The sequence below is a fragment of the Salvia miltiorrhiza genome, chromosome 2 (genome assembly GCF_028751815.1).
Source record: "Salvia miltiorrhiza cultivar Shanhuang (shh) chromosome 2, IMPLAD_Smil_shh, whole genome shotgun sequence".
NCBI lineage: Eukaryota > Viridiplantae > Streptophyta > Magnoliopsida > Lamiales > Lamiaceae > Salvia > Salvia miltiorrhiza.
In genome coordinates this window covers 73778183-73794156 of record NC_080388.1, presented here as the reverse complement: position 1 = coordinate 73794156, position 15974 = coordinate 73778183, and the positions used below count along the sequence as shown (strand labels likewise).

Genomic DNA, 15974 nt, shown 5'->3' with positions numbered 1-15974 from the left:
ATCCAACATGTTATAAATCTGTTGAGCGTCATTATTGGGCGGCTGCTCCAGATTTGGAGGATCTTGATAATTACTAGGTCCAGCATGGTCATGCACCATCCTTTCGTAGTTATTGTATAATCCATCATCCTCATTCATTATAGCATGTTCTCTCGGCATAGACAGCGGTGCTTCCCCGTGACAAACCCAAACTTTGTAATTCAGGACAAATCCACGCCTACTAACATGTTCTCTGACCGTAGGTACATCTAAATACGCTTGATTCTTGCACTTCTTACACGGGCACCTAATGTTACCTTGTCCATCTGTGTACGCCGTTTGATTGAACGCCCACTCAAGGAAAAACTCAAGCCCCGTTTCAAATGCGGTACGATCATTGTATCTCGCGTACATCCACGTACGATTATCACTCATTCTTGCAAATTCTAATTGAAAAAAACAAATAAAACATAATAAATTACTTGAAATCTAACAAAATTTCGACAGCATAACCCCACTATCCTAACTACCAAGTGCTCGACTCTACCAGCAACTATAGTGACCATAGTGGTCCTAATTTACTAAGCCTATACTAGGTCTACCCGACCCCCCAATGTCGAAGCAATAATACAATACAAATAAAAGCAATAAAAATCATGGTAATTAAATTAAAAACAATCATTTGTAGGGAGAAGATCCTTAAGAAATAATCAATTTCTATCCCAAAGGGAGAAGATCCTTAAGAAATTGATTAAATCTATCCCACAATATATATATATATATATATAATAATATAACATTTCATAAACACATAGCACATAACATTGAATTTAACAAAATTATCCAACATATATAAATTATTCTAACAAACAACTTAAACTAATTGATTAAAATTAATATAATTTAAAATTAATCATGCTTCATAATTTAAAATTAAACTAACAACATCATATATTAAATGGATTAATATAATTTAAAATTAATCATGCTTCATATAATTTAATTATAAACAAAATCTATTATAAATTAATTAACTATATATAACAAATAATTAAATCTATTTAATTAATATATAATTAAATACATAAATAAATTCATAATTAAATAATTAAATAAATAAATTAGAGAGCGTACGGTGGTGGTTTCCGGTGGGTGTCGTGAAGAAGGCGGTGAAACGAGGTCGTCGAACTACAATAAATAATATAAGTGAAATTATATAATTATATATATATAATTAAAATTAATTAGATATATATATATATATATAGATCTAGAGAGAGAGAGAGAGAGAGAGAGAGATACCTGCTGCGTCGGCGGCGGTCGGCGGCGGCGGTCGGCGGCGGCGGAGGCGGCGGCGAAGGAAGGGCAGCAGCAGCAGGGGAGGGGCTGGGGGGGTAGTTTGTGTTCGCGTGGGGGGGTTGGTTGCGGCGCAGATACTGAAAAAATGGGCAAACCCGCTGCCCTATATTTTAAAGGTTACCGACGGCAAATGCCGCCGCTATCTAGCGGCGGGGATTTTACCGCCGCTAAGTCTATAAATTTAATTAAATAATGCGTATTTTAACATTAACGGCGGCGACGCCGCCGTTAAATACCGGCGGCGAGTTTGCCGTCGGTAACTGGCCGGTAATTTCGAAATTTCGGGTCGCCTGCAATGCCGCCGCCTTGCCGCCGTTATCTACCGACGGCAAAATCGCCGCCGGTAGTTGTCGCCGGTAAATACGCGTTTTTTTGTAGTGATTGCCGACTTAACCAATTAATTAGACTATCTAATTATATGTATTGATTATCATATACATCTTTTCAACAGATATCATAAATAGTATTGATAATTTGAAATAATACAAACTGGAATAAAAAAAAAGTCGAATTGAATTGATGTTTCCTACTTAATTTGATGTTTCCCAATCACCATAGATTAATTTAGGGTAATTGATGTATAAATACATAAACTTAATTAATCTTTTATTATTTAATATGAACTTTAAACCTTGTTATAAATACATGAACTTACTCACTTTTTAGTATTTAACATGAACTCTAAAATTTAGTTATAAATGCATGAACTTTAAACTTTTCAAATTTTGACCTGTTTTTCATTTTTTCTAAATTAAATATGACTTTGAATGTCTGAAACGTGACGTGGATAATTCGGCACTGAGATGCGACAACATCGTTTTTGGTTAGAGAAAAATAACCCAAAATTAAAATTATGAAAGTGAATGATAAAAATTGTCTACATGCAAATTTCACAATTTCAGAAAACCAATTTATTCTTTAAGATTTGAGGATTTCAAAAATATTTCATGATTCAGAAAGCCAAAAATTTCGTTCATTAAGATTTGAGGATTTCGCAGCCAACATCGATGGGTTTCCTCATCAGGCGCTTCTGCAAGCTCGTCGGATGCCAATTGTCAATGTTAAGATTCAGACATTCCAAGCCTGCTTTAATTTGGGAGGGGGAATGAAAAAACGAGTCAAAAATTGAATTAGTTTAAAGCTCATGTATTTATAACTAAGTTTTAAAGTTTATGCTAAATATCAAAAAGTGAATAAGTTCGTGTATTTATAATTAGGATGTAAAATTCATGTTAAATGCCAAAAAATGAGTAAAGTTCATGTAAATATTTATACACCAATTACCCATTAATTTATTACCTTCATTTGTTAGATTTAAGTTTTTTTCCCCCCGATAAATCTATATAATAATATATAAAAGAGGAGTTTTCTCCCTCCATTTTTTTTCTCTCTCTTCTCCCATCAATTTTTTTTTTCTCTTTTCTTTTTATAATTTTAATTCTTTTCTAAACATTGTCAAATTTAATTTATAAAAAAATATTCAATGTGTATCTTAAGTTTAAGTTCGTCAGAAGATCTTTAATATGGTATAAAAATTATCAAAAATTAATTTAAAACGAATAAGTTATTAAAATTTTAAAATATTTTCATTATCAAATAATTTAAAAGAATTTAATAACTATAATTATCATTACACTTTATACATAATTGAAAATTACGTTTTTAAATTCGAAATTTTATTGAGTAATTAGTATTTTATTTTTAAACCATATTTTGCATTTATTATATTTTGTTTCTGTTTATTATTTATATTTATTTATTTAAACATATCATTTAATTTTGATTTCGCCGTGCATCGCACGGATGGTCGTACTAGTACTAGATTTAAGAGTTACTTGTCAAATACCTTATGAATTAATATGATTTATTTTGCAATTTTATATGATTTTGAAATATTGTGATAATGTTACCTTTTAGTTTGTTCATTTGAAATCCTCTATTAATGCCCATTTGTGACATCTCTCATTGCATTCGTACTTGAACGATATGTGACAAGCCTAGCTAATAATTTAGGATTGCATAGTGTTAAAGTATAACTTTCTTCATATAAGTCCTAAATCCCAATTTTTTTATATAAATTAATAACTAAATATTTAAATTTAAAGACCGTAGCACGCTACTCGAACCAAGACTTTTTGATTTCAGACATTGATTTTCTCGCGGATTAATGTTTAGTTGCGAGATAAAGCTTTATTTTCATATTGAATTACACAGTTTCAAATTTAAGAGAATTTTAAATTAGGGAAAAAAATCAGAAAAATTAAAACTTGGTGTATTTTATTTAAAATTCAAAAGATTATGTGCAAAAAAAATCAGAATTCATCCAAATTTTATGCATTTTACGATAATTTTCCCTTATAAATAAATACAGATAATCTCCAAAAAGAATCCCTGGCCTCGCATTACGAATCTCGTTGGCCTAAGCAGTATCACACATCTTCTTCAAGAAAAGAATGATGAGTACTGAGATATTCTTGAGCTGGATTTTGAAATCTCTCTGCCGAGTTCGAGAAAAAAAAAAGATTAATTCAATGATGGATAACTAATCAGAAATCCTCATAAATAAAGGTGGGCTCCCTCCCCACCTCTTCGATGTCTGGTGAAGATGATGAATTGAATAAGACAACACAAATTCATCACTGTATAAAAACACCAATTCCATCAAAATTTAGACACACATTGTTTTCTGCAATCGAGATTCCTCAGCCATGAGCTGTTGGAGCGGCGACGACGTCATCGGCTGGTTCGAGGCGGCCGCGGAGGCGGCCGCCGCGCGGCAGACGGAGACGCTCCGCCGCATCCTCGAGCGGAACCGCGCGGCGGAGTACCTCCGGAAGTGGCTGGGCGACGCCGACGTACAACACCTCGAAGCGTCGGCATTGGAATCGCTCTTCACCTCGTCGGTGCCCCTCGCGTCTCATGCAGATTTGGAGCCCTACATTCGGAGAATCGCCGACGGCGAAACGACGCCGCTGCTCACTCAAGAGCCCATCACCACTCTCTCGTTGAGGTTTTTTTTTTCTTTGATAAATTACACATGTAAATAAAGAAAGTTTAAAGACTGCATCATGATGAACTCGAACCGGCTCTAGTTAAGGTTTGTGTGTGTGTGAGTGTGTTTTTATTATATTCTTTTTTTCATTGTATGTGTATGAGCTAATTAAGTAGGCGGTGACGTGATTGAGTTGACAATTTTTGGGTGATCGGAGAAAAGGGCTCCTTCCAATTTTGGTTGATTTGGTGGGAAAAGTTAAAAGGAAAAAAGAAAAAAAAAAGTTCATTTTTGTTTGGAGTAATTAATGTTCGTTCATGGCTGTTTTAGTTCTGGTACAACGGAGGGAAGGCCGAAGTACGTGCCCTTCACGCGCCACAGCTCGGAGACGACGCTTCAAATTTTCAAGCTCGCCGCGGCGTATCGATCAAGGTTTGCTTCCAATCGACTTTGGTGTATATTCTCAATTTTATTTAGATCTAGTTGGAACTAGACTAGGTTAGACTGGACTTGATTGTTTTATGAGAATTCGCCATCGCTACTTTACGATTGATTCTCGCGCCATTTCTCTTTTTTGAAAAGGGTGTACCCGATCAGGGAAAAAGGGAGAGTTCTCGAGTTCATATACAGCAGCAAGCGATACAAGACCAAGGGCGGGATAACGGTGGGGACCGCGACGACGCACGTCTACGCGAGCGAGGAGTTCAAGATGAAGCAGCAACAGACCAAGTCCTATACATGTAGCCCCCAAGAGGTGATCTCTAGTGGAGACTACAAGCAATCAACCTATTGCCACCTCCTCCTCGGCATCCACCACTCCGATCGGGTCGAGTATGTGACCTCAACGTTCGCGTACAGCATCGTGCAAGCATTTAGGTCGTTCCAAGAGGTGTGGAGGGAGATTTGCAACGACATTCGGGAGGGGACCCTGAGTTCCAGGGTTACCATCCCGGATGTGCGGAGGGCCGTCCTGGAGGTCCTCCGCCCGAATCCCGGCCTGGCCTCAAGAGTCGAGGCCAAGTGCCAGGATCTAGAAAGGAGGGATTGGGTGGGCCTAATTCCTGAGCTATGGCCTAATGCCAAATATGTGTATTCAATCATGACAGGATCAATGCAACCCTATTTGAGCAAGCTCTCACACTATGCAAAGAATTTAGCCCTAATTAGTGCGGAATACGGCTCCACCGAGAGTTGGATTGGGGTGAATCTGGAGCCGTGTACACCACCGGATAAGGTCACGTTTGCCGTTATACCCACATTTTCGTACTTCGAGTTCATACCTCTCCATCGGCAGAGCCACGGCGGCCCCGACGACTTCGTCGAGGACGATCCCGTGCCACTCTCTCAAGTCAAAATTGGACAGGAGTACGAGATTGTGCTAACAACTTTCACAGGTTAGTTATTACTTCAAAAATACTATTCCATTTTTTTCAGCTATGTGATACATATTATGAAATTGAATAAATAATACAATGAATTAACCAATCTACTCATGAATCAACAACCAAACTAATATAAGCTATATAAAATAATCAAATAAATGAAAATACAATCCACACAATGTCAATGACATCATCGACCAATACATGCATGGTATTTTTATTGCTTCCCACGATTTTAATTTACCTATAGTAGTTAGATATTTGTAGTGGTTGCATTAATTTCCAACCACATTTCTCTCTCCACATAGTACACTATGGACCATTTAATATTTAGTGCTGAGAAAGTTCTGGCAAAATTCACAATACTTTCTGACATAGGTAATAGGACCATGATATGGTTTGTTCATTAATACAAGGACATTGTGTTTGAAATCTAATAAACTTTGTTCCCTTTCTTGCATGAATCATTTCTTTTTTGTGTCCCCTAGTGACTAATGAGTGCATATGACAACTAGTGGCGAGCAAAATCGAACCGAACAGAACCGAATCATTATATTATGATCGCTTCAATTTGACTTGAAGATTTTTAAGTTTCGGTATGATTGATGTTTTCAGAGATATTTACATATATTTTTTTTTACTTAATTTATTGCTACTCTGTTTTGTCTATTATTGGGTATAGTTTGATTTTTGATGAATTCATGTTATTAATAGCTGCTTTAATATGAATTTTGGGGTTACTATTGTCACTCTAGAGAATATGTTTGATTTCTCAAAACTGAAATAGCATGTATGAGTCTATTTAATTTAAATATGTTAAAATATTATTTATTATTTATTTTTACACATTATAACTTGATTTAAGATTATAAATTCAAAAATTAAAAAAATTGTTTATGCTTTGAGTATTGTTGGGGTTACTTCATACCTGGATTGATATTTTGATTTTTATTGAATTGATTTGGTTAATCGTGACACTTTGCTTTATTATGATTTTTGGGGTTACTATTGACTTCTAGATGGAGAATAGATTTTAATCATAAAAAAAATTAAAATAATTAAAACTTGCATAACTTCAAACTTCGGTTTCAATTTGGTTACAAGGAGAAAAATTTCAACTATACAAATTTGATTTTCAATCGAAGCGATTTTATCTATGCAAGTCACGTGTATAGTAACAAACAACATCATAATTATACATAGGAGTATATAATCAAATCAAGCTGAACGGAATAGTGTTATGTTCAAATTCAATTTATTAAGTATCGAGTCGAATCTCCAATTTTATTTTTACTGAATACTTTGAGGTTCACGAGCTTAACCGAGACTATACAAACTTTCTAAATTGATATTTATATTAAAAATATTGATTATTTTCTTTTGAAAATAAATTATATCATTCAAAATAATAAATATCTTAATTATTCTTTTTATAACAAACAGATGTAATAAATTAGAGATTTAATACACTTATTATTAGTTTTAGTAGATAAATATAAATTGTACCTACTAATAATATATATTTTTCAAACAGAATCATTTAACGAAGTTGTTCACGGATTATCGAACTTCACCAAATGAACTTGAACGAGGTTTTTTCGAACCGAGCTTCGAATAATTTGTCAGTGACTTGGCTTAACTATATACACGCTCCCCGTCCCCGTGCAGGGCTCTACCGGTACCGGCTAGGAGACGTGGTCGAGGTGGCCGGGTTCTACCGCAACACCCCGAAGCTGAGCTTCATCTGCCGGAGGAAGCTCATCCTGACCGTGAACATCGACAAGAACACGGAGAAGGACCTCCAGTCGGTGGTGGCGAGGGGCTCCCAGATCCTCCGGAGCACGGGGGCCGAGCTGGTCGACTTCACGAGCCACGCGGACGTGGGGAAGCAGCCGGGGCACTACATAATCTACTGGGAGATCGAGGGCGAGGTGGAGGAGGGCCTCCTGGGCGAGTGCTGCCGGGAGATGGACGCGGCCTTCGTGGACCAGGGCTACGTCGTGTCGAGGAAGAGCAACTCGATCGGGCCGTTGGAGCTGTGCATCGTCGAGAAAGGGACGTTCAAGAAGATCATGGAGAATTTCATAGCAAATGGGGCGGCATTGAGCCAGTTCAAGACGCCGAGGTGCACTAGCAACCCTGTTTTGCTTAGGATTTTGAATGTTTGTACCATTAAGAGGTTCCACAGCACTGCCTATGCATCCTAGAGATTTGATGGGTTGGATTGGGCCTTGTTTTGATGATTAGGAGAGGGGAATTGTGGAGATCGGGAGTGAGATTCGAACTCGTGATCTTTTAGGTCGTGAAGTCAAGTCGTCTATTTAAATTTTTTTTTTCTAAAAGAATTAATAATAGTTCCCCATTCTCCCCGTGAGGATTCGAATTCCGACCAATTGTTTAGAGAGGGAGAGAGAGAGCGTTTTTACCAACTGAACTGCACTTCGTTGTCGAAATCGTTTAATAAGACTTGGTTTCGTAGCATCAAAGTCCCTTTTCTCGGTTTCTTGTATTTCTACTTGTATACACATCTTGCGGATTGGAAGAAATTAATTTAGACAAAAATTTGTATAGGTTCGGATGTATTATGCATTCATCTTAATTGAATTTAATTAGGAAATATAGAAAATTAATATAAAAGAGGAAACAAAAAGGGGGGAAAAAATCATATGATCAATATTAATAGGAAGAGAGAGAGAGAGAGTGTGTGTTCAATATTAATAGAGAGAGAGAATTAGTGAAGTGATACAAAATAAAATATTTTAAATTTTAAATTTTCATAATTCATTCGTTTCAAAGCATAATATTGAATTAGAACTCATAAAAGTTATTTAGAGTATTGTATTCTCAAATCTATATATATATATAAAAGCAAAATAAACTCTATCCTACGTAGCGTCATATAATCTCTCTATTCTAATTTTCCTCAATTCTCATTCATTCTTATTTTTTCTAAATTTTTAATCAACAAATTTCTATATATCTAATTTCAAACCTATCATCTTCATTATTAACAAATTATAGATAGACTCAATATCTAGTATATATTTTATCTTTTTGAGAAATTCGATATATAATAATAATTAAAATGAAATCATTTTAATACATAAACTCTATCCTACGTGGCGTCATATAATCTCTCTATTCTAATTTTCCTCAATTCTCATCCATTCTTATTTTTTCTAAATTTTTAATCAACAAATTTCTATATATCTAATTTCGAACCTATCATCTTCATTATTAAATATTATAGATAGACTCAATATCTAATAAATAGTATATATTTTATCTTTTTGAGAAATTCGATATATGATAGTAATTAAAATGAAACTATTTTAATACATACATCACAGAAAGACTAGACTGAATGGAATCAACACATTTCTTATTTTATTTACTTCAACCTATCATCTTTATCTCTTTGTCAAATTATAGATAGACTCAAATTCTTTAGATAAATCATATCAAAGGTAGAATTCCTTGTCAAATTGACAATCTTATTCTCATCGGTTCTGCTTTCTTTCTCCCGATTCTGCTTTCTTTCTCCGCTGCTTACGAGGTATTTATTCAACCCTTAACTTTTTTTTTTTTTAGGTTATTAGTGTTGTGACAATTTTCCTTTATTGATTATGATCATGACCTTTAAATTTGTACATGTCTTGGTCTTGCTTCCTTTGGATTCTGATGGGAAAAACCTGTTATCCATTATGGCATGTCGTCGGGATTTAATTAAAAAATGTATTCATTCAACCGAATTGGTTTTCGGAAGAAGGAGCTGCCTATTATGATTATTTCGATGAACATGAAAAAATAAGGATACACATGTATGTAAGAAAATGTCGCTCTTGATGTAAAATTATGTTGTCAGTGTTGTTCTTTACTTTCATTTTTCTACCGACATATCTCTATTGACTATTTACGTTAGGATAGATGTGATGATGCAAATTCAATATATAACACAAAAAAAATAAAAAACTTTTCCTTGAAAATGAAAGATTGCTGTAAATTAAATTAAAACTTTCCACGTACAATGTTTTACACCATTAGTTAACAGTTAACATAATTAAATCTCAATCTCAAGATTGCCTCATGTCATATATATAACAGTTAACATAACAATAACACCATAGCTAATATCTCCAAAGTTAGCCGAGAAGTAAAAAGTGAAGAATGGTTGAAACCTGCTTTAGTGAAAATAATTAAAGAGATGAAAAACTCTGAGGTAATTTTTAATTTGCTATACATATTTTAAAATATTTTCATAATTAGAAAATAATTATCTTTCAATTTATAGTGGAAACTATATCTGCAAAGGCACAATAATTGACTTTCACCCTGAAGAATCATGGTATTATGAGTCATGTGGAAATGACAAATGCTACAAAGGTATTCCTAAAGGAAGCAAAATCGGAGATTATTGCAAAAAATGCAAAAAGCCGATTGGATCTATAAATATAAGGTAACTGGTTTTGTAAATTTTAATCTATACATAAAAAATATTACATATAATATTTTGATTAGAAATAAAACCCTACTAATTATATTTTTGGTTTCCTATTATACTCAGATTTTTGTTGAAGGTGCTTGTAAAAGATGAAGATGAGGTGATATACTTTACATTTTTTGAGGATACTGCACTTTATTTTCTTAAAAGAACTGTTGCCCAAGTCATGGAAGAGATGGAAGGAACAAGTTATTAACTTAATATCTAATTTTATTTTGAAGTTTTGCATTACAATATTAATATTATTCAATTTTTTGTCATTAGACAAATAGTAGGAATTACTATAATGAAATTTTTGATAGATTATGAAGTAATTACAAATTTAATATTTTATTCAATCTTTAAAAGTTTTAAGTCATTTACGATATTATTAATATATTATTTTTCTTATATTTTGCTAGGCTGATTTGATATGTCTGTGCAGCTTGTGCTAGGAGGGAAGAAAGGTGCAATAAATTCCATCATATATCTTCATACCACATTTATATTTGCTTCGTGGCTCTTTAATTTTTTTTTTTATTGTTCATAGGTAAAATATGTTATATGATGATGGATATATTTCATCTTTTACTCTATCACGCTGTATTAATTAATTTGTTTTGGCTTGGGACTTCGGAGTTTGCTTCATTCTCTTTTTTTTGGAGGGGGGGAGGGGACAGAAGTTGACTTTTAGGCATCAAAAATTTTTAAAATCATTATAATTGGATTGGATTTGTGGAAGTGTCTAAAAAATAGTTTCATACAATTAGCTTCTGAGTTGAGACTGAGAGGATTGCTTGACTAAATATTACTTAGTAAAAATGTATTTAGTTAACATATTTTACTTTAAAACAAATTTATTTAATGTTTTATTTTAGTGAAAAAAAATCATCAAATAAAAAATGTATTGAATAATTACAAATATTTATATGTTTTAATATATTCCCGTCGATTTTCGACGGGTTACCGACTAGTTTTATTCCTAATTGGTTAATAAATAATTAGCATATATTCATTCTTTTAGAGCCTCAATTTTAGTAACAAATGTTAATTTATGTTCATTGTATTATAAGTAATTTCTATTCAAAATAAACAGTATAATAATAATAAATTTAACAAATACTTCCCTCAATAACTAAAAATTTATTTATAAAACCACTTTATGAAACCACAAAATCAGCGCTGCATGATGTGGAGGAAGAAGAAATGCAGCATACACTCAAGTATCATAGTGAAAGGTTAGCCGTTGCATATGAGATTATGAATATACCAAGTGGGAGACCTGCTCGTGTTTTCAAGAACTTGCGCGTTTGTGAGGATTGCCACACTGCGATCAAACACATGGCGAAGATCGCGGGGAGATTGATCATCTTACGTGATGTTAAGCGTTTTCACCACTTTGAGGGAGGTGTGTGTAATTGTGGAGACTATTGGTGAAGTATGAGAGAGAAAGGTAAATTACATACTTATGCCTTTTGCTTTGTTTTGGAAGGAAGAAATTACTTTTAACTTACCGTAGTGTAATAGTTCCCTTTTCTTTTGGAGCCTTCTTCATAAGACTGTTGTGCCTTCAACATTTCTGAATTTATTTTGTAACTGCTATATATTATTTTACTTTCTATTATCTTTAACTCATATATCAATTAGTACTCCATCATTCTCACCAATCTTGAGATAATTTTCATTTCGGGCGTTCCAACTATATTAAGACATTTCCTTATTTGATAAAATTTTTATCTTTTATTCACCTTTTTATTTTTTCACATATTACATTTAACATACTAAATGAAACGGAAGAAGTAATATTTTTTTATTTGTTTCTTTTCCTTACTTGGGAGGGTATTCAATATTCATATTGTGAAGCTCGATTCGAAAAAAAAAATCAAATAAATTTAAATTTATTTAATGAAGCTCGATAAATAAATTCGTTAAATAATATTTAAAAATATAAATTACTAGGTACATTATATTTATATATATATTAGTAATTAATAACAATTATATTAAAATTTTAATTAATTTTATTTGTTAGAAAAAATAATAATATAATATATTCTTACGAAATAAATAAATTATTTAGAAAAAAATTTTAATATCTATACTATATTAAAACAGCAGTTTTCAATTAAAAATTGATTTCAAATCAATTTCAAATTGATTTGAATGGCAATTTTGAAAATATATTCAACATGAAGGTTACAAATAAATTATATCCCACTCACCCCACTATCTCACTTACACATTAACTCATTCAAAAAATTCAAATAAATCCACTAATATATTATAAAAACTAACCAGCAATTCTTAAAACTAAATTTGAATGGCCTTTTATTTGATTATATATGTATATCCATATTAACAAATTATAAATTCAAATTGATACTCTAAATAATGCACATGCTATAGATAATCTATACTATATTAAAACAACATTTTTCAATTAGAAATTGATTTCAAATCAATTTCAATGGCAATTTTGTGATTTCTTACAAAAATAATGACTTATTGTATATATTCAAAAATTAAGTAACTAACTCAATTAAAATTGCATAACCCATAATTAAAAAAAAAAATGCACACCCCACGTTTAAAAAGAAAAATTGCATAACCCACGTTTATAATTCCATAATGAATTATATGTGTATATATACACAATTTATAAGGCATTGGTTATAAATAATTTATAAATTTATATTTATATAATAATTTATAATATATTAAGAAGATAATTTTCAATTTCAAATTGATTTCAAAATTAATAAGTGGCAATTTTGTAGTTATAAAAAATTGAAGTTTTATTTGTACAATATAATTTTTTCTTTGTGTTCTTATTTTTTAATATTATTTCTTTCTAAAATTGTGAAATTAAAATTATTTATAAAATATATCAAATTAAATATCATGATAAGAGCATTAATTTGATATATTTTATGTAAATATTTGATTTAAAACGGAGAGTTATATTTATTTAAAGATTAATGATTTTTAAAAATTCTCTCTCATCTCTCCTCTTTTTTTGAATAAATCAATTTTTTCTATTTTATTCTTTTTACTTATTATTTATGCCTTTTCACAATATCAATTTTTATTATTGTGAATTTTTCTTTATTTTTTTATTTTTTGAATATTCAACTCAAATATATTAAGTGAAAATTAATTTTTTTCTTATATTTATAAATATGATAATTGAGCTGGTATCAATTTATATATATAAAAATATAAAAACGTTTTCCGTGCATTGCACGGGGTGCAAATGCTAGTTTTAAATATAAATATGAATTTAAAAATATAATTTAAATTTGATTAAGTTTATGAACCTCGAGATATTCAATAAACAAAAATTATAATTAAATTCGATAAAAAAAATAATCAAATTTGAGTATAAGACTACTTAGTATTTATTAAATCATTATTTTCATTCTTCCTTTCTTTTTCGAAATTAATTAAAAGCTTTAATAATATACCCTTTTGCCGGTTCTTCCAAAACCCCTATCCTTCATCGTCGTTACCAAATCATCAATGGCGAAATTCCGCATTCTCTGAAATTCCAGAACCCCTCAATCATGTCGACCACGCTCTCGACCCTCTTCTCCAAAACCCCAATTAAACTCTCCCCACCTAAAAATCCCTCTCGATTTCACCTCAGCAACAGCTCATTTCCGATAACATCCTCACCACCAACCAAAAAGGCGAAACCTTTGAACAAACTCCAAATTTCCCACAGCTTTTACGGTTCATTCAAGAAATCCTTTAATGGGTTTCCGGTAGATAAAAATGGGTTTTTGGTAAAAGCCCAAAATGAAAGCGGCTCAGTTGATAACAGTAGGAATGAAGAGACGCAGATTCGTGGAGAAAGCAGCATGCCGGAAAGATTCAGATATTTGACTAAAGAAGCTCCTGATAAGCCTGTTAGATGGCCCTTTCTCATTGGTAAGCTTAATTCTTGCTGTTTTTTCTAGTGTGTGTGTGTGTGTGTGTGTGTTGGAATTATATGCATTTGTCATTGGCTTCTTGATTTTGGAGTTAGTTCATGGTTATTGTTATTTTGATTTTATTTATGTTTTATTTAGCTTCAATTGTAGCATGTGATGTAATGGGCGTCTCTCTTGCCCAATTTCTGGCTGTATTAGTAGATATTTGCAATAGATGATTTTCCTATGAAGCATTCATCTCTCCAAAAATCAAATTTGCAATAGGGAATTTGTGAAGTAGTAAAGAAGGTGAAAAGATATAATCAGTTTTGTGGTGAGCTGAAGATGCTCCACTCTCACTATAATTTGCCTTTGTGGGACTGAGATTTTATATAAATTGAATCAAACAAGTCTTATTTCGAATCTCCTATGATCTTCTAGTCCGTAGGATGATATTTCGGCTTGCTTCTCCGAGGATATCCAAAGTATGATCAGATTATTTGGTGCTCATCCAGTTTCTTGTTATCTTGGGCCGCTGTTCATTAGATTTTTTACATCATGCTGTGAAGTTTCGGCTAGTTTGTGCTATGCTGTGAAGTTTCATCTAGTTTGTGCAGGAGTTTCTACATCATGCTGTGAGGCATATGCTTCTCTATTCTGCTTGTCATGTTTAGATGCTTTCTTTTAACTTCCGATGCTCCCTGCTGCATTCGAATGATTTTTACATCTTGCATGTCGTTGATTATGTCTCGACGTCATCTCTCCCAGTTCTAGCGTTCCTGCTGTATGCTTGGAGAACCGTATTGTGGGAACTATCGAACTGGAGGAAGGCTCTCGGGGCTCTAACTTGGTTCTTGGGTTACATCTCGAAACTGTTGCTGGCTCTCGTGTTCCTTTTCATCGGAGATCCCCTCACATCCGCAATCCGCCTAGTGGAGACAGCCTTCGTCAGTGTCCGATCCTTCTACTCCGGTGTAGTCGCGTACGCTCCAATCCCGGAGCTGACACTGATCATCATGCTAACATCCGCTGTACTCGCCGTCGCGGAGACCGCCTCGCCGGACTCCGTGAACAGCCAGCCGTATCTACTCACGCTGGCCGGCCTGGTCGGCTTCGCTGCTGTCAGAAACTACATCACCGAGCTCTTCTTCTGGACGCTGCTCGTGGGTATGTTCTGTTTTGCTAGGTTCGTAAAGAGGAGAGACTATGTGTCGTCCGCGTTGCCCCTTGCCGCTGTTTTGGCTGCTGTGGGGGAGCCGTGGGTTAGGGTCGTCGTGATGGGTTCCTACTTGGCCTTGGCTATCCTCCACCACGCTCGGAACTCGGGGGAGGCAAAGGACGATGCCGGCACCCGAGCTATAGAAAGGGTGCCGATTCCGCTGTTGCTTGCTGCGATGGCGATAGGCGTTCGACTCGCGGCGAAATGGGCGGGATACCGGCATTTGACATGGATGATCGTTTAGGTGAGTGAGAGATCTTCTTTCCTTTTGTTCCTTTTGTAGAGCAGTTGCATCTTCTTTGATATCTCCTTTCTTTTCAGCTTCTTGTTCTTGTTGGACAGGTAAAATGGCTAAGGGAAATTTTGAGATAATGGAAAAGTATTTTCTTGATATTTTATTTCTCATTATTTGGGTCCAATTTCTTCTCTTTCTTGTTTGAGCTTGATCGAGACCTCTTATAATGTGAATTTGGTGGTGATATGAAATCGAGTCTAGTTGCAAGAATTTGTAGAGCAATAGTTATTTCAAAACTAGCATTTGCATCCCGTGAAATGCATAAAAAAAATATTTTTATATTTGTATAATATTGATATCAACTCAATTATTATAATTATAAATATAATAAAAAAATATTTTTTATTGAATATATTC

The 15974-nt window shown here is 33.3% G+C and overlaps 2 protein-coding genes across 3 annotated transcripts; both read left to right on the top strand.

Annotated features, from left to right (window-relative positions):
• The first annotated feature begins 3737 nt into the window (after positions 1-3737).
• LOC131009204 (indole-3-acetic acid-amido synthetase GH3.10) lies at positions 3738-8098 on the top strand. Its single transcript, XM_057936458.1, has 4 exons — positions 3738-4348; positions 4661-4762; positions 4913-5724; positions 7381-8098. Exons 1-4 carry the CDS (start codon positions 4047-4049, stop codon positions 7917-7919), a joined length of 1755 nt encoding a protein of 584 aa, XP_057792441.1. The 5' UTR covers positions 3738-4046; the 3' UTR covers positions 7920-8098.
• A 5511-nt stretch (positions 8099-13609) lies between these two features.
• On the top strand, positions 13610-15715 carry LOC131009260 (uncharacterized). Of its 2 annotated transcripts, none has more exons than XM_057936542.1 (3): positions 13610-14122; positions 14872-15566; positions 15644-15715. In XM_057936542.1, the coding sequence occupies exons 1-2, from the start codon at positions 13756-13758 to the stop codon at positions 15564-15566; spliced, it is 1062 nt and encodes a 353-aa protein (XP_057792525.1). In that variant the 5' UTR covers positions 13610-13755; the 3' UTR covers positions 15644-15715. The 2 variants fall into 2 exon arrangements, with proteins under 2 accessions (XP_057792525.1, XP_057792524.1); XM_057936541.1 differs by having other exon boundaries at positions 13633-14122; positions 15665-15715.
• Positions 15716-15974: the final 259 nt, after the last annotated feature.